The sequence below is a fragment of the Rhamphochromis sp. 'chilingali' genome (assembly GCF_963969265.1).
Source record: "Rhamphochromis sp. 'chilingali' genome assembly, chromosome: 8".
In the NCBI taxonomy this organism is placed as follows: domain Eukaryota; kingdom Metazoa; phylum Chordata; class Actinopteri; order Cichliformes; family Cichlidae; genus Rhamphochromis; species Rhamphochromis sp. 'chilingali'.
The window spans coordinates 26,362,390-26,382,419 of NC_137935.1; the positions used below are offsets into that span (position 1 = coordinate 26,362,390).

Sequence of the window (20,030 nt, forward strand, 5' to 3'; positions counted from 1 at the left end):
AGATATCATCGCTGCTCGTTTAAGACGTTTAGATTAAGAATACCTTCTTAAACCTTATTGTTTCTCCATAGTTTAGCTTATTGAGTTTAACATTTAATAGTGAATCTCACTTCTCACAGTTAAGTGAAAACACTAGGAACTGCACAGCAGTGTGGAAATGAGTCCTTGTAACTTTGCATAGAGCTTTGGCTTATTGTTAGCTGATTTAGTGCTTCCGATGGACAGACTCATTATATGATAATCTTCCTTAATAACTTTAAGAAAGCCAACTTCATTTTGTGTGGCAAACGTAACAAAAGATGTGCACATAAATGTTACATATAAACACATTACATATAAACAAAAGGAAAATATTTTTTAATCAGGATTCTTTTATTCTATTTAAGATATATTAAAATACCGACAGTTTCCTGAGTACCTGATAGTGATCATGACCAGCAGCATGACCAGAGCACAGGTCTCACTCCCTTCACCAGTTACATGATCTGCGTGCATGTGTGTTCAGGAGGGTTATGCAGGCTTGAAATAATTCCAAGATGCCTTTGGTGGAAAATGACTGGCTAAACTCCAAAGGCTTCAATAGCTAAAGCATTGCGTGTTTATCATTCACTCACTCGTTTCTTAAAAGACACAGCTGGAGCTGGTTTGGCGCATTAGTGGTTATGCAGCTTTAGAATTAGGGAAAGGCCTGTTGTTTACAATCCGCACAAGCTGTCGTGTCCTTGAATTAAAAGTGCGTTTAACTTTTGGTAACACTTTATAACACCGCCCACGATGAAAGTCGTAATTCCTCAGCACCTAAATCAGATTTCAACATTTTTAATATAATGTAGTTATATTTACATGCAAGTACTTAAAGTCAGGGACATTCGAATAAGGGGCTAAGAAATCATGTTTTTGCTGGAAACAAATAAACAATTATACTGTAAGTAAATTTAAGCACTGCATAATTTCCTGGTAATTTAGTGGAAATTAAAATACATATGTACATTGCACATTTTGGGGTGTGGGCTGTATCATGGAGTGGCTTAACCTGCTTAACTATTATTACAGGAGAGGAGACACACATTATACTCCAAGTAATTTTATTACACCTTGAGTAAAAATGGACAATTGAATAATAGAGAAATCAATTATGCACATCAATTTAATAAATATCAAATAAGAATATATAGAATAAGCCACTCCAAGGTAACAAGGGGAAACTGTTTGTTTTTCCACAAAATTACCAAGAAAATAGACAGTACTTAAAATTATTGATGCAGTCCTTAAAATGACTCCTTAAATTTACTTACAGTATTATTTAAACCTTTAAAAAAAGCATGTTAATATATTTACATTTCATTTTAAAATTAAAATGGACTAAAATTCCATTTAATTACAGGGAAATTACACCCTTAGTTGCATGATGTATTATAAAGTGGTACCTACCTTTAAAAAAAACAAGACAGCAAACAACCTCTACACACAAAGAAAGTGGTACATTTTGATGGGAACACATTCATGTTTTTATTGAATAAAATACTCAATACAGCTGGTGTTACTGTTTCTCCCTGTATGTACATCCAAAGCAGTGCAGCAGATCTTGTTCAGCGCACCTGCATGCTCCAGTCACTCTCTAAAGCAACCGCTTTAGCAAGCTTTAAGACGCCCAGCTGGGTCTTAATCAACCACTCTGATGTGATAAGGCATATTAGTTCATTAGCAGTGTAGCCATGTGCCTACAGTGTAAAAATGTCTCAATACTGTCTGGAACAGATATATTACTAAGATTTATCATATAAGGACAAAGTGTTTGCACATGTTTATTCTGCAATAAATATTGAGCATATATATGTATATAGAACGCAATGTCAAATGTACAGGGATGTAAGTTAAAGTAAATATTTCCAAAGAGGAAGGGTTTTGTGCATTTTGTGGGCATGAGTGTGAGTGAGTATTAAGCTGCTGAACTTAAAAGGGTTGTGCACGAATTACATCCCAGGTGTACTTCCAGCTCACATACATACAAACCCTACTTTACTAGAGAATATTTACAGCTTCCTCTTTCTGCACGTCTCTATCCAGGAATTTAAAGCTCCCAGTATCAAAACACAGCCACGTAACGTGTCAAATGTCATGTTTCAATATATAATATATCATATAATATTCAGCTTATAGATCTATTTTTTTTCCATAAAGAGTATAAAACACAGCTGAAGATGGTGACACAAGATAGGTAGCATTTATGACGTCAGGATCTGATTGGCTGAGACTGTGTGACCTCATGTCACAGTTACATGGAGTCAAAGTCATGGTCGTTGGGATCGATGATCTCAGGAGTCATGACTCTGCCCATGAAGAGGATGGACCCTGGAGGAAGACAAAAACAAAAACGTATCCCTTATATGTACCAGCTTACTTAAAATATGTATTTTGTAGGTGATGCATAGACGCACAAACCACAGATTACTCGTATTTTCCACACAGAGATTAACGCACCTGTTCTCCTGTTTCTGATAATGAAGAAGAATGGGTGATCAGCCATGACCTGTGGGTACAGGACCAGAGTCCTGGTCAGGGCAATCATTCCTAAGACACGGGGAAATTAAAAAAAAAAAAAAAAAAAAAACCATCAACATTTATACACAACAAAATGCCATGCATTTAGTCATGTGTGGACTAAAACACAAAAATATACCTGAACCAACAGCTCCCTCTGCCCCCTCCTCTGTCACCTCCAGGTAGGCCTTCTGCACCGCTTTCCCAATGTACAGATCCTCAACATCTGGATAATGTACACAGAAAAAACACAGCACATCGCCTTTTCTTTATAAGATGTATGCATATCTATGCTGAGGTCTAGAATATATCCTGTTACTGACTGAATCAGGATTGCAAGCCAAACATATGGGTCACATCAAGTCACAAGCATTGGTTAGAAACTATTCTTTAGCCAATGATTGCTTTTTAACATTGCCCCCAGTTATCTACCAGCCTGTCTGAACAGAGCGTGTCCTCTGAGTAGATATTTGGCTGAGGAAGTGTTAGCAAGTGCAAGATGTGCCCGAATTCAGTACTGCCTACTCTGTTTCACTATACATCACCAACTCCACCTGATAAGAACAAGCGGTCTTGAGCTAGATTGATAATCCTGAGGGAAACTGACATTATAAAGTTGTTTCAAATATTAAGTAGTTATCAATTTAGCTGAATATTACTTATGTGTCCACGTTATTTACCCTGACATATTTATGTCCCTATTTCTTTGCCTCTGTGGATCTACCTGTCTCACTCTGTGCATCTATTTTTAACAGATGACGTGACAGCTCTGACCTGCCCACTCAGTGCCAGTTACCTTGGTTACCTTGGAAAGTACTGAAGGCTATTTCACTGCTCCCCAGAAGAACAAGTATTAAATGTTACATACTGAAGCGTTTTAGAAGTTTATGCGCTTCATTTTTATGCCTCACCTGTCATGGCAGAGAGATCAGCATTGTTGGTGAAGATGTTCTTTATTCCCAGTTCCTGCAGAGTGTCCTTCAGATCGATCTTCTGCTCCACCTTAAACCTGAACAGGTGAGGTTTGACTTAGAGTTGAGTTTGGGATTCAAAAAGGGGACTATATAATGTAAATGGTCTAAAGGCGCAAAGGTGACAGATGAAGCTAGCGAAACATACCACAACATAAGTGAGAGGTGGTGAGTGGACTTGCACATATATAAAAGTCTCACCTCGGTAGGTAGACTTCCACCTTCTGTCGTTTGACATTGTTAGCCCACTCCTCCAGCAGCGGCGCTTTAATGATGGGCTCCAGGGAGGCCAGAGGTACTTCCTGCCGAGGAAGAACGATCATCATGGACATGTCCTCTCCCTCGTAGGGCATTTCCAACACCTGGTACACACCGCCGGCCTCCTGTGAGCCGTCACTGAATTCGCCTGATAGGGAGGAAACATACAAATCTGTGGGTATTGATGGATATATGCAAAAGCTTGCACGCTCATATTGTATGTGCTGGTGGCCCCCTGTAATGGGTTTGTGAAGTTCACTGAGGAGGAACATTTACAAATGGAAGCACGCTGAGGCGCAATGATTGGCTGTATTGATTACAGAGTGCGTGTGGTCATTTCCCCCAATGCTTTAATTAAAAACCACTGACGCTTAACTTCAAAGGCTTTGCTTACACTTTGTGTGAAAATGGATTACATCCATTGTATACTGTATGTAGTCGCCTAGTACTAACAGCACCCTGTTGAAAGCCCAAGAAAAATTCAGTTATGCAGTGAAAGTAAGTGTGTTTGACTATGTCTTTCAGTTAAATGCCCCCCCCCCCCGCCGCACAAATATGATCATGACTTTCTGCAGGTGGAAATTAAACCAAGTAAGCCTGTAAAGTATAGCGGTAAAAAACAATAGTGAAACAAAAACACCTCAGTTTATATCAATAAAGATGTGTAGCTGCATAGCAGAGACCACCCTCACTAACTTCTAATGCACACCCAGTCATTTTGTTTTATAAGCCTGAAATATGACAGAAATTGGCTTCAGGGGTAATTCCTAGTAAGCTTTTAAGGGGTAAAGAGTTCAATCTGAACATGCTGCTTAGATTTTGGAGTATAAGATAAAGTCTATGAAGAATTTGATCCCATTCTTTGCACACAAATCTTCTTTTGAAGCTGCTTTAAAGGGGAAAATTACAACAAAAAGACTGAACACCCTTCATTAAGTGAGCATTCTTGCTGTTAGGGAAGCAGCCACGCAGCAGATAATGTGGCCTCCCGAAACATTTTACTTAACCAATATGATTTCGCTTCATAATGCACAATCACACTCTGTGGATCGTGCTGCAGAAAGCAACCATTTCCCTAAGGACCTGTCCTTGTTTTGCAGCTCTCAAATACGCCATATCCACACCCATTCACACATGCACAAATTTCCTTGATCCTGTGTATGTGAGCATGTGTGAATGTAGGTGTGCGCGAGCATCCTCGCTGCAGTCGTACACAGACGGGACCAAAATAACTGAAATGCACCAGCGTTTGCAGCAGAGCCATAAGACTGTGATGCGACTGTTTTTGGCAGTACGGCACATTAAGAAGGATGCGGAAGAAACAGACGAGAGTCAGTCACATGTAACAGCACAGCAGACAAACTGCAGGGTTCTGTGCAGTATTGCATCTCCCAGCAAAACAGAAATTTACCGTGTACAGTACATCTAAGCTCTGGAACTTAAAGACAGCATAGATCCAGAGAATAAACCAATGGCACCTATGTCGATTTAGTTACATAATAACTAAACTGTAACATCACAACTTGGTTACAAAAAAATTACTACTGCATTGTGCAAAACAGTGTGCATGTTGCAACTTAATGACAAAGACTTAATAACAGAAGTCAAAAAGTCTAATCAGATTTCTGCAGATCATTACATTTAAGCAAAAAAAAAAAAAAAAAAAAAAGGAATATAAAAGTTTGGGTTACTTTAATGGTATTAGAACTAGACACAGATAAAACATCCTCCAGAGGCTAACAGAAAAGAAAAAAGGACATATGCTGAACAACAAAAAAAAAAAAGAAAAGAAATCAACACACTTAAAAAGAAAACAAAGCAAAAGCCTCCCTTTATTTGTACCTTCAAAACTAATATAGTAGCGCACAGCTTAGCACAGACTGTGACAATTAAGTGCTGATATTTCTGACACGAAAAGCTTTCAAAACCTCCACTAAGTTGAAAAGACGTACCAGCGGTGTCTGTGCGAGTGAACAGAATTTTAACCGAGCTGAAAACAGGAGCCTATTTCAGGGAATAACACTCGACATGACATGAATATTTTACAACAAATGGTAAATGGTAAATGGTCTGTATTTATATAGCGCTTTACTAGTCCCTAAGGACCCCAAAGCGCTTTACATATCCAGTCATCCACCCATTCACGCACACATTCACACACTGGTGATGGCAAGCTACATTGTAGCCACAGCCACCCTGGGGCGCACTGACAGAGGCGAGGCTGCCGGACACTGGCGCCACCGGGCCCTCTGACCACCACCAGTAGGCAACGGGTGAAGTGTCTTGCCCAAGGACACAACGACCGAGACTGTCCAAGCCGGGGCTCGAACCGGCAACCTTCCGATTACAAGGCGAACTCCCAACTCTTGAGCCACGATCGCCCCAAAGATTAACATTTTACATAACCTCAGGAAATATGAGCTGAAAATCAAGGCCTGCGGAGAAAATGCCACGAGTACAAATCTAAAACTGCAAACACACACACATACACTGTTCTTTCCTACCATAGTAGAAGTCTCCCTGCTGGTACATCATGAGTGTCTGGACTTCAGAGCCGTCATCTCTGCTGAAGGAAAAGGTCCTGGTGTTCTCCGGCCTGAACTGGTTTTTCCAGGAGCCTCTGAAATAAACTGCGTTCACCAGGGTCAGACGGGTCACGCTGCTGAAGTCATCGGCTGAGAGCAGAGCCCGGATTTTACCTGGAGGGAGCGATTTGTACGCTTTGTTTAAAACACCTTGGTTTCCATTAGCGCTAAGATAGCCCCCTACTGAGGTGGTTTTTAGCATGTGGATGCAATTACACAAAAACCAAGGTGTTGCAACTGCTTTGACAATGTACCATGTCAGCAGCTCATAATCGGATTGTTGTTGTCTGAAGAAGAAGGTGCACGCATACACCATGCTCTTGGTTAGCAACGTGCATGGAGGCTACTACCATTGCTGTATGTTTAAATCCATTACTCCAGACTCCTAAACATCAGGCAGATTTTAACAGAGGATAGCTGTATATCTATCAGTATGCATTCATTCAGTCTCTTTAACAGCATCCCCACTTTTTCCCTCTCTCTGTAACTTACTGTCGGTGTGATTCTCCACCCATTTGTTGATCTGCTCAGCCACGGCAGACGATTCGCTGAAGTCAACCGTTTCCACGTCAGCTCGGAAGTACTTCTTCATCAAATGCAGAAACTCTGGGTTAAAGGTGACATCTTCCTGCAAAAACAGGCTGTTGGCAAATCGGATCACATAGTGGCTGTCATCATCCAACAGGGCCGCTGTCAGGTTCTGGAGCAAGGAGAACTCGACACCTGGAGAACAAAAGGACAGACACACGTTCTTACTTTAGACATTATTTAAAAGCTTTGAGCATCACATGTGCTGTTATACAAGATCATTTGAAAAAATACATATTCTAAAAATCCAAGATTTTTTAAAATTTGTCCGACCCATAGAGGGCAGTTTTCCTCTTTGCACCAGTCCATCTTAAAAACGCTTCATCACAGAGAAAATGGAGGCATTTTAAAAATCTTTTTACCAACAACGGTTCCTGTGAGTTACACTACAAAACCTTATTTATTTTAAATGCGATGTCTGAAGGTCCACAGATCATAGCCTATCAATATCACTTCATCTCTTGTGTCCAGGTCCTCTGAATCTTTTAATTCTATTATGTACTATAACGAATAAAACCCCCAAATTATTTTATCTTATTTTGACAAATTTTCTCCTTAAATTATTGATCCAATCTTTCCGGTGAACCTCTCCCCATCCCCCACCCAAGGGAGGCTATGACTCAGTCGGTGGAGCGGGTCGTCCACTATTTGGAGGGTCAGTGGTTTGATCCATGCCTTCTCCAGCAACGCGATAGATTAGCGACCTGTCCAGGGTGTACCCCGCCTCTCGCCCTATGACAGGTGGGACAGGCTCCAGCCTTCCCCTGTGACCCTGAATTGGATAAGCGGAAGAAAATGGATGGATGGACGGGAAGACACTGAACCCAGAGTTACCTCCGATCCATCCATCAGAGTGTAAATGAATGTTAGGTTCAAAGAACGCATAAATGGTTGACTGAGGCTTGTAGTAAGAGCTTTGAGTGGTAACATAGAGTAAAAAAACAACTTCAGCTTATAAATAATATTCTATTCTATAATATATTATTTTTGCACCATAGCAATAGATATACAATACAATATATAACTGTTTCAATCGTTCATGTGTATAAAGGTGTATAAGAGAAGGAGAGCCCCTGAATCCTACTCCTCTTGTGTAAAGAAATACATTTGCATTTGTTGTGTCAAAGACTCATCTCCACTCACTTACTCCTGACCTTGACGTGTGTGTGAACTGCTGCTTATAAACACGTTTCACCTGGCAGCAGATGGCTGAATCCGACAGCCTGTCGTATCTCCTCTAGTGAAGCCCCCCTGGCTCCCAGCTCCACCATGCCCAGGGCCACGGCCACGCTCAGCGGGGAGAAAATGATGTTGTCTTGACCCCCTGCTGCCTGCAGCCTTTGGTACAGTCTGACCGAGAACTCTGATGTAGTGTCCTCTGGAATGTCAGCCGCACGGCAACCGTAGCCCGGCAACAGGATGGAGAGGAGGAGGAGCGGGGACAAAACGTCCAGGATCAACATCGCAGCACAGACCACAGAGGGCTGAGTGAAAGAGGGCGGGTATGCAGTGGATTGAAAGAAAAAGAAAGATGAGAAATTTATTATGAAGATTGAGAGAACGGTGGGATAAGAGGAGCAAGGTAGAAGGAAAAAAGAAGGAGAGGCAATTAAGTTGAACAATATGTTTGAAATATAGATGGAGAGAGCCAAAGATATATGGAAGGATGGAAAAAAGGAGGATGCAGACATATAGATGAGAGAAAATTATTAGGAATAAGAAATGTGGTCAAAAGTAGAGTTTAGATGGGACAGAGAGGCAAAGGTAGAGACAACAACACGCAGGAGAGATAATGTGATAAAGCAAAAAAAGATTATTGAGCGGGGGAGATGAAGGACAAGAGGATTTTTGGAAGAGACAGACAGAGATGAAAGACACAGTAGAGATGTAGGATGATGAATAGGACGAGAGAGAGTTAGAAAACATCTGTCAATCAACCAGTCTGCCCATTTTAATTTTACAGGGGAATAAAAAAAAATACATGTATACAAATACTCACTGTGCCAAATTCCCTCCTCCTTAAATCACAGTAAAGTACTGTCAGCTAGACATCGCATGCACTGTAATCTACAAAAACACTTCCTTACTCTAGAAAAATGTTTTATACTATGATGTTACTGTAACATTCAGTGTAACAGTCAGAGCTGAGGTGCTACAGGAAGTTTATACCTGCTTCTAAATTAAATCGACCAAAAGCGCTATAAGAAGCAGTAGGACTCTTGCAAAGGTAATGTATCATTATCCTAAGATGTACAGTAGATATCATGATGTTCAGTGTTACATGGTAGCAGAAGTCATCCGAGAAATGGAAAAATACTGTTAAAATGTATGAAAAAGAACAAAAGAGGCCATGACACATACAGTACATGTGTGAAGCTGACTACAGCGAGTACTGCTATTCAGAGCACATCCGCTAAATGAACTTCTAAATATTTCATGGCCATTCTTATCATCTTGAGTAAAATCAGCTTCTTTCCTTTAAAACATGCTTTGCTCTGTGCGTTTTGAAGGTTTCTGATGTGAACGGGCAATTTTCTTTCCGTTTGTGGAGAGTAAGTGACTTGGAAAAAGGCCTTTACCTTCCCCTCATCCTCCATCCTTCCCCTTATCTTGCCATGCCAACAGTTCTGGCCCTCTTTTCCCCTCTTGCTCTTATCCATATTTAATCCTGTCCTCACCACTCCTTTCCTCTCTCCCTCTCTCTTTACATCCCCAGATTGATGGGGAGTATGCGCGCACACACACACACACACACACACACACACACACACACACACACACACACACACTAACTGTGGCGCTCTTGTTGCCAAGCAACATTGTTTTTTGCTGGCCAAACAGAAAAAAAAAATCGAGTGATCATTTCCATAAACATGGAGGAAGTTATCAGGTGCAGGGCGCGTGAGATAGAGAGCATTTGTTTTGCTGTTTGTCTCTCTGTTGTGCTGTTACTATTATAGGTTGTATAAAGGGTTCAATTAGCAGCCCGGCTGGAATCTGCTGGCTGCACGTGCGAGATGGCAGGTGTTGGTGGTGACAATGTACCTGAGTGTCAACAGCATAAACAATGGGCAGCAGCCAGAAAATTAGTGCCCCACTCTGCTGCATCCTGTTCTTTCCTCTGCTCTGCTCTGGCATGTGGCAAACAATCTACCTTCCTGAAATGAACCGGTCCAGCCCTGCTACACTGTTATATGCACTTTACTGTATCTGCTGCATGCTTCATGTACCACAGTCCTCCACTGTGATCCAACAGCTACCTGATCACAGTGGATCAACATGTTCCTGTAATACTATTTCTTTTACTCACAATCTGACGGTAAAAACAGCTCACAGAGGGGGGAAAAGGAAAAAAGAGTAACTTTTCTTTGGTTTAGAAAAATAAAAAGAACACAAGCGTTCTTTTAAAAGATTTAAACCATCAAAAGAAGAAAGAGGCAGAGAAGAGAGTGAGTTTCACAGAAAAGGAAAATCAGAGAGTACTGAAAGACTTAAATAATGGAAATAAATGAACAAAAATCGCTAGCCTCAACCTTCAAGTAACACCCCAGATTAAACCAGTACAGTTGAACGTGCCTGCTTATATTTTACACCGTACTGTTGCTCTCATTCCTGTTGCAAATTGCACACCACCACATGTCACTTCCTTCTCAGGTGACACTTCTCAGGTGACAGTCGAGAACTTGTCTTGTACTCTGGCATTGCAGGGACCATGAAGCCTGGTGGATTTGCATCCATCAGTCTGAGCAAATGGAAATTTATTTGACTTTCCAATTTTCCTTCACACGCAGTCACCTCCAGAATCCCTTGTCACTTACACTTTGCTCTCCATGTAACCAAGTAATACACTCAGAGGAGACTTTATTAGGTACACCTGTTCAGCCAATCACATGGCAGCAACTCAATGCATTTAGGCATGCAGACACAATATTAATTGGTTAGGTGTTTGCAGTTTTAGTATACAATCTGATTGCCTTGATCATATTTAAAATATCACAGTTGCCAGCTGAGAGTCAATGAATTAACCATTAGCTGACCCTAAAAAGACACTGCTGATTGCCTGTGTAACCAAAGCCTAATACAGCTCATTATAGTGTCCCAACGCTCCCAAACCTATTAAAAACCCATCAACGAGCCACACAATCATATCCAGTAACATGCTGCTTCACTAAAGTCAACATGGACACTGTTGTTTACTTATTTTGTCTCAATACCACACGCACTGTCACCCTAGAGCAAGAAACACATATTAGTCCACAGCTAAAAATAGTCCCCAGCCGATTCACAATTTACTCCTATTTCAGCAACCTTTGCCCAGCGGGTTTGAAGAATGTGACTTTTTGCTTTTTGTTTTACATTTTCAGTTAAAACGAATGTGCTCCAGGCCGACATGCACACTGACAGGCTGTTGGTTTGTGTGCTTTCATTGGATTTGGTGACAGTGACTCTACCATTATCCTTTAATGTTTTCATTCATTATGGTCAACAAATGCAGAGTGAAAACACCAAAATGTGAAAAGAAATAAATGCATTAAACTAGCTGTATATAAACGGTGGGTACGGCCTTGAACATCAACTTCAAATAGACTTAAAAAAAAAAAAAAAAAAAAAAAAGATTAAATGACTCCTTGAAGGCTCGACGCTGATGTATTTGTTAATTACACCATTCGTTACATGCACACCTGTTCTCAGATATCATGCTGTAAGTCTGACACTACAGAGAGCAGAGAAGTCCAGAGAAAGTATAAGGGGCCGAGGGAAAGGAGGGGGCGGCTGGCACAGATGTAAATGGAGATAATGTTCCTGACCTTCTGAGCTGTGGGAGCTGAACTTTCCTCAGACAGTCAGCCTTGTTTTCTGTAAGGAAAGATCCAGCCATGCAGTAAAGTCGGGGAAAGCAGTGTAGAGTGCAATTGTGCGCGCACCTCATTGTGTGTGTGTCTGCATACAAGTGTGCATGTGTGAGTGGATAATAACACCATGGGTGGCTGGCTTTTTACTTGTAACATCGACACCATTCTGACCTTTTTCGGCTGAGGATCCCACACTCTTCCATTTTAACCACTGACGACTATGAGACCAACTTCGGCGCTGATCTTCTCAAGTGGGTCTCCCAGCATGCCACCCAGGTAATCCAGGAAAGACAACACCCAGCTACACATAATGTCCTCTCGTGACTGAAAGAACCTAATATGTCAGAAAATCCTTTATGGTTTAAGTTGCAAGACTTTAATCCTGATAACTGAATTAATTCTGTGCGATTAAACTCTGTGGCCTTTAAAGGCAGCCTTTAATCTCTCAGTGTAATCCTAATTCTCAGACAAAACAGATCGGCAGTTGACATTTCCACAATTAAAGCATGACGTCACCCAAAATCACAGCACGTAGGTTAATCCTTACTGCCATTTAAACCCAACACCTTGAGGTGGCACGCTTCGGAGACCGGAGGAATTTATTAAACATGAACATCCTCATTCACTGTTCAAATCCACACACACACACACACACACACGTTTCCACATGCAATTCCAAGACAAGGTTTCTACGGCAACTACAAGTGATGGACATTTTTCATTTTGCCAGGAGACAAGTCCTCAGATTTTTTTTCCCTCTACCCTCTCTTTCTCCTTCTGTTTAGGCAGATATACATTTTATGAATCTGTTCAGCAATTTCGGTCTTCACTAACCTCGTCTCTTTGCAAGAACTCTGCGCACCAGTTACAGTTCTGTCACGTAAAACTGTTTGGTACAAACACACACACACACACACACACACACACACACACGCACGCACGCACGCACTGACTGCAGCTGGTTATTTTGCAAAAACAAGGAAAACTTCTGCTGTTTTTCTCCACTTTTCCCTGGAAACAAGGAGCTGCAGCAAAGTCCTCCAACTGTGCCTCCTGCTTAGGCACGCTTCAAATCTCAGCACTCTACTTCACTTTGGCTCCAAGTACACTCCAAACTGCTGAAGCTTTGACAAGTTCTGTGAAAATGCTAACAACCCGTTTCATCAAGGCCTATTCCTTGGGGGGGGACTGCAGAGAATGATGTCTATGATCATCTGTGGCCCAGAAAAACCTTGAATTTCTGCAACGGATGATCTGTTTAGACTGGCAGGGGCGATCTGGTGTGATTTGGGGCGATTGTGGCTCAAGAGTTGGGAGTTCGCCTTGTAATCGGAAGGTTGCCGGTTCGAGCCCCGGCTTGGACAGTCTCGGTCGTTGTGTCCTTGGGCAAGACACTTCACCCGTTGCCTACTGGTGGTGGTCAGTGGGCCCGGTGGCGCCAGTGTCCGGCAGCCTCGCCTCTGTCAGTGCGCCCCAGTGTGGCTGTGGTTACAATGTAGCTTGCCATCACCAGTGTGTGAATGTGTGTGTGAATGGGTGGATGACTGGTTGTGTAAAGCACTTTGGGGTCCTTAGGGACTAGTAAAAGCGCTATACAAATACAGGCCATTTACCATTTCACCATGAATATGTTTAGCTTATAAAGGCCTTTGCAGTATGGAGATAATGGCGTCTGATTATCATTCATGAATTTAAACTTTTCCCTAGAGGTGCCATAGAAGCTGCAGTTTACATGAATTTGAATTAAGCCAGATGCCAAAAGAAGCATGCATGCCCGCATTAAAAACAATTACACTTCCATAGAACGGGCATCATTAATCTTAAACTGCTCGTGTCTCTGTGAGCGTCTATTTTGCCAGCTTAATGAGTACCTGTTGCTCAACCGCTCATGTGAAGAATCCCAAGGACAAGGAAATATTTACATAGGGAGGGCTGCAATAAAGCCCACTGCTGGTGGAGCCCATTGCAGTCAAAGAGCACTAAACTCCTGTGGTGAGGGAAGAGACTTCCATTACAGCGCACAATAAATTTCATCCAATTCATCAATCAAACTGTCTGGTCTGCTCACGCCCCCTGCTCCCATCTAACCAAGCAGCTAACTGCAGCTAAATGGCTGCAAAGATGTTATCTAAAGAAGCCCTTTCAGGGACCCAACCCTTCAAACCACAATCATCTTCCTTGCAAAAGTACATGCTCACCTCTGTTTACTTAAAATGAATGCAGCAGAAAATGTTAAAGCACTCACAAAAGAATAATGTGCAATGGATGAAACAAAACAGCAAAAATTTTATATGATGGGAGTTATTTAATATTCAAAGGAATGATAACACAAAAAGCTGCTACAATTTAATGACTCAGACTTCTTTTATCACCAGGTGGTATACATTAGTGGCAACATGATGCTAAAATGGGGTAAAGTAAAAGACAGTGACACGAACCAAATCACAAAAATCCCAGCTAACGTGCACAATATTTTAAATTAGTTAGGATTTAGCTCAAATTAACAGGAACACTAAAATCCAAATAGCAGCTCGGTTCTATTCTGTGCAATTCTTTCGTTTAGCTTTTGAAAGGGAGTGAAATAAAAAAAAATCATCTTCTCTCCAACAACTTTGGGATTAACTCGTTTATAGCTTTTAATTTGGAAAGGGGCCATTTTAATGAATTAAGTTTTCTCAATCACATGAAATTGTAATCGAGCGTGAAATGTGTTACAGATTGTTATTCTTTCTGTAACTAAGAAGTGAACAGAAGATTTGTGCTGTATTACACAGGGATACAGAGGAGAGGAAAACTCTGTTTCCACAGGCTCAGGACTGATTACCTAAATCTGTCTGCTGCTTTTATAGCATTATTATTAGTGAAGGATGGGTTATGTATGATTGAGAGTGCAAGCCACAATGATGACACAGCAGTCGGTGCTGTAGCAACACCTTATTAGTCACTGTTATTTAGTAACTGTTAAACAAAGCTGATTGCACCTACTTATGCTTAAGTTTGGTTAAGCACCACTCTAATTCTGGCCCTGCAGTTCACAACCATTCCCGTGGTACTTTTGTTTGCCATGTGATTGAATGTAGCCTGTGCATGGCTAATGTCAGAACATTAGCTTATCCAGTGCCTTGTTAGTAATGACACACTGTGCTATTGAAGCTGCCTGGAGTCCCAAGATGCTCACTGCACACTCCACAGAGGGCAAACAGAGGTTAACAACTCTTTATTAATCCCTGCTAACAGAGACATCCAGAGGGAGAAGCACATACACAGACACACACTCACAGAGAGGTACAAGGACCGTTTTTTGGTAGAAAATTAGCAAAAGAGGAGAAGACACAAATAAAAACAGACAGACAAATATGATTGTGGCAGGAGGTGTACTGAGGAGCTGCATGGAGGTAGCTTAGCAGCACTGACTCTGAGCCAGTCATATCTCACGGCCCCCTGCACGGCATGGCAAGATGGTTGACTGCTCCCCACGCTCTGTCCTGGCACACCAAACAGTGTCTCTTTTTCTTCGTCCATATCAGGACACACACACACACACACACACACACACACACACCCACACACCCCACCCCCCTCTGGTGCTGTGGGAGCACATTTAGAAGGTTTGAGTTGTAATTGGATCGGCCTTTATTTGGGGTCAGCAGTAAAAGTGAAAAGACTGGAGGCTTTTTCAAATGGTCTACAGCATAGGAAAGGTCACTATCAACTAGTCCTGTGGGGGAAGCGTACACATACAGTCACGTTCGTAAGTGTTTGGACAACGACACGATTTTTGTGCAGCTTTGGGACTGTGCATTGCTACAGTGTATTTTAAATAAAACGTTCAGGATGTAAGTGAAGGTCAGACTTTCAACAAAAATACTCTATTAGCTGTTTATGGATTACAGCCGTTCTTATCCACCGTCGCCGATTTTCAGGGAGTCCAAAGTAAATTGGACAATTTCCTGACAAGCAGTTTCATGGTTAGGTGAGGCGTGCTCCCTAATTATTTTATTACAAATTAAGAAAATGAGAAATCTAGAGTTGATTCGATAGCATTTGGTAGCTTTTCAGTGGAATATTAAATATAATAAACAATGAATGCACTGAGCAGCTCAGCAGCATTAAAAGGTCTGAAAGACCACAGAAGACAACTATGATGACAGATTTATTTCTATGGTTAGGTTAAGCATCTTCACAACATCTAACCAAGTCAAGAACATTCTTGAAGAGGTCGGACTGTCACTGTCAAAGTCTACAATCAAGAGACTCCTTTAAGAATGTAAATACAGAGTTTACAACAACCTGCAAACCTCTGGTTACACTGAAGAACAAGAGGGCCAGACTGGACTTTACCAGAAAATATCTGAAACAGCCTACACAGCTCTGGAGATTATTCTTTGGACAGATGAAACCGAGATGAACTTGTACCAGAATGATGAGAAGAGAATGGTATGGAGAAGGAAGGAAATGCATATTATCTGTCAAACAACGCAATGTTATGACATGGGTCTATATGGCTTCCAGTGGAGCTGGGCAGCTATTGTTTATTGATGAGGTGACGCTATACTCTCTGCTCAGATTCAGCTAAATGCTGCAAAACTGATTGGACAGCGCTTCACAATATAAATTGATAATGATCCAAAGCAAAAGCAGTCCAGGGTTTTTTTTTAAGGCAGTGAAACTGGATATTCTTCAATGGTCAGGTCAGGCACAACAGTGCAGCTTTTAGTTACTGAAGGCGGTACAGGCCTGGCATCTCAAGGGAAACTGAAGCATTTGATGACTGCAAGGGATTTTTACAATTATATTAGTTTGTCTTATTATCATCTTGTAATCTCTGGAAAAAAAAAAAGTCGAAATTTCAACACATTTAATGCAACTTAAAAAAAAAAAAAAATGCTTTGAAAGTCTGCACTTTAATCCCATATTGATGGCTTGATTTACAAAACAAGGCAAAACTACAAAAAAAAACATGCGTCGTTGTCCAAATACTTACAGACCTAGCAGTGCCCGTATATCTGGGGTGGTAACAGAGATAAGAAAAAAGAGACAAGGCAGGTGATCCTCAATAAAAAGCTGTGACGAGGCTGCCGAGAGGCAGAGTGATAATGAAGGTTTCGAAACTGTTAGCTTGCAGGTGTAAACATTTAGGGAATAAATTAAACTGATTTTGAGTTAAAGTCTTCTGACTACAGATGTAAAAAAAAAGAAAAAGAAAAAAAAGAAAAGAAAAGAAGCTGGGCAATGCGAAAATCTTGTTTTTTTGTTTTTTTTTCCAGAGGAGACACATGATAGCAGGAAATGCACAGGTGCATTCATGACGGCTGCATTCAAGCCAGGTGAGGTCATGCATCCTGTGTCTACACTTAGTACCTGCTGAACAGCTAGTGGTGCAAAAGCAGCAGTCTACTTTGTGAGTAGTATGTGTTTTGCATATAGATTAGGTTATCAAATGACTGTCACCATTTTATTTTCCTCCTCAGATAGATCTTCTACTTGCACTCATCCTCTCTCCTCTACACTTTGCATCACAAATCAATCAACAGATCAGTTCCAGGGTACAAGTGTATAAACACAGGTACATATTACACTTGTTAAATGAAACAAAATAATTTTTTAAAAACCCTTTAATTGTATGCAATACTCACACTTGCAGATAAACACACAATTTTTAAATCGTTTACAAATTTTTAAAAGCATACCTCAGTATTTTAGGTAGCTTTAGGTGTTAAGATCCTCTATGTTTTCAATGCTTTCCAACATGGATGCATTTAATTTGGGATGCCAGCTTTTGGCAGCTTTGCTACCTAAATCTAAGATGAGCTATTTCCGTTGTTTTGACGTCTTCCCCTCACCTGACGGCTTTCTCTTGTAATATTTCTGCTCCCTCATCCTCAGATCTGTCCAAATATAAGCTAAATATCCTGTGTATTTGCTGCCGCTGAGCACACTCGGGACAAACCTGCGGCTTGAAAGCGTATATGCAGGTAGCGTGCTTCGGTTTGTGAGTTTATTTTACGCAGAACAAAAAAGGCAGAAGAAAGACCACACAAGTGCACTGCATGCACAGTGTGCTCAGTAACTGTGGGGCGAAGACACGTACTGCAGAACACAGATGTTAAACTTCTTCTTATGGTTCACACGGCAGCACATAGCAAGCTTGGTCCCAGCTTGAGGAAACAGAGTATCTTACTTACTGCTCCTTATTCTCGCAGCCACACGTGTAGCTGACAGATGCACGTCAGCAGTCCTGCACACATACAGATTTGTAAGGTTCTTGTTAGCATTCGCACACACAAGCAATCACAGCTCGGCGTGCTGTGCCGTTCAAACCCAGGCACTTACTTTTCCCTCCTCTCTCATTTTGTTTCGCTAGGACGATTTGAAAGACATTTAATTATTGAAATGCAATTAATGCAGTACTCTGTGGGAAAAGAGAGAACACACACGCACACACACATGTATGCTAGCGCTGAAACCGTAGGCAGGCACAGGGGGGCAAACAGCAGGCTATCAGCGGGGATTAACCAGTGATTCAAATCCATATGGGATTAATACATTGAGATTATGACCTAAAAGGATACTCTGTTTTCCTGTTTCCCTAAATGAGGATTTAGAAAAGTCACTGTTTTAGTGGCAGAGATAAGCAGATGTGAGAGGTGGATTGAGAGAATGAGACATGAGAGAGGAACGCTGAAATATTTATTGCGGACTTTTGCTTTGCTACTCACATAAATGCCACATAGAATAGGTGATATCATGAGAAAAATAACCAAAAAAAAAATAAAATCATAAATGTTTTAGTGCAATCTAATCATACTGCAATAATTCCATCTTTTACTGCAATGTTTGACCAGATTTTTCCGTCTTTCTTTTGTCCACTGCTATTTAACATAAATAAAACAGACAGTAGGTATACATTTGACTTATCGATGGCCATCAAAGCCATCATGTACACACACATTCATATACAGAGATCTGCATTAAAGGAATAACAAGTGGTGTGTATGTGTGTTACTGTGGGGTAGGGATAAGGCAGGACCAAGCTACTACAATCTGCCTCGTTATTTCACACACATTCACTCAATGCGCCTTTGCCTATATTTCAAGGACAAGAGCCCCAACACATCGACTGAAGCTGATTTCAGTTCAAAAACAAAAAACAAACAAACAAACAAACAAACAAAAAAAAAAAAAACCATACAAGAACTACAACAATTTAACCATGCACCACCGATGAAAATTAAATAGCCCTGGGTAGTGGACACACGGGTAACGGCTTTAATCAGTGTGGGCTTGGGAAAAAATACGTTTGGCTCCAATGTGCGTCTCCACCCGCCCCCCCTATTAAAAGCCCACACATGTTGATTACAGCAATCATAATCCTTTTACACTCGTCCATAAAATGCCCCATTACACCTACTCATTCCTGACAGCTTAATAAACAGAAATTCCAGTGGAAAAACTCAGAAATATCACATTCTTCTGTTATCGTGCAAAAGCTGAGCACTTACGGTTTTCTTATCTCAATATGGTTCACATAAATCAGCACCGGCGTTGTGACTGAACCATAGATATGTATTTATATGTATTATTGCCAGAAACGGTTCTTACCGATAAAGGGCGTACGGTTGGTTGGGATGGAAGGATGAATAAGTGCGGTCTCTCTCTTTGCTGCTCTCCTCCGCAGCTCACTGTTTCTTCGTTTGCCGCAGACCCCGCCCACTCCACGCCGATTGGTCCAATGAGCGTTGATCAAAGAGTTTAGGCGTGAGGTGAAATAGTAACTGTCTCCAGCTTCCTTGTATGTCTGTGAATCCGTAAAGCTTCAAGTTACTCTCATTCCAAACATATTTTTTGACCATTCTGACGACAGCCTCTTGATTATTTTATGAAATAGCAAAGATGTATCACATCTCTCTCTCTCTGTTTTGTTTCTTTGTTTGTAAAAGCTAACCTCCAGCTTAATAATGGTCCTGGAGGTTAGCGGTTAGCACAGTTTCCCTAGCAAACAACGTTCTGCAGTAACGCACAATGCTAATAATTGTTAACAGCCGCATCCTGTCAGTATTAACGTACCTTTAATTAAGCCTGGTATTTCTGCGCAACTGACGATATTTTAGCTTTTTGGCAGCGAACTCTCTTGACCGTCGTGAAAACCGTTAATTTTGTTCTTCTGATAGCTAGCTACCTTATCATTCGTGTCATGTTAATTGTAGACACAAATCTTAACTGTAGACGCATAT

General features: G+C 41.2%; 1 protein-coding gene across 1 annotated transcript; it reads right to left on the minus strand.

Moving 5' to 3' along the window:
• Positions 1 to 480: 480 nt before the first annotated feature.
• On the minus strand, positions 481 to 19,529 carry serpini1 (serpin peptidase inhibitor, clade I (neuroserpin), member 1). Its single transcript, XM_080890077.1, has 9 exons — positions 19,399 to 19,529; positions 8,139 to 8,427; positions 6,848 to 7,078; positions 6,275 to 6,469; positions 3,714 to 3,918; positions 3,453 to 3,550; positions 2,681 to 2,767; positions 2,482 to 2,571; positions 481 to 2,352 (listed from the first exon to the last, which is right to left on the minus strand). Exons 2-9 carry the CDS (start codon positions 8,404 to 8,406, stop codon positions 2,276 to 2,278), a joined length of 1,251 nt encoding a protein of 416 aa, XP_080746203.1. The 5' UTR covers positions 8,407 to 8,427; positions 19,399 to 19,529; the 3' UTR covers positions 481 to 2,275.
• Between the last annotated feature and the right edge of the window lie 501 nt (positions 19,530 to 20,030).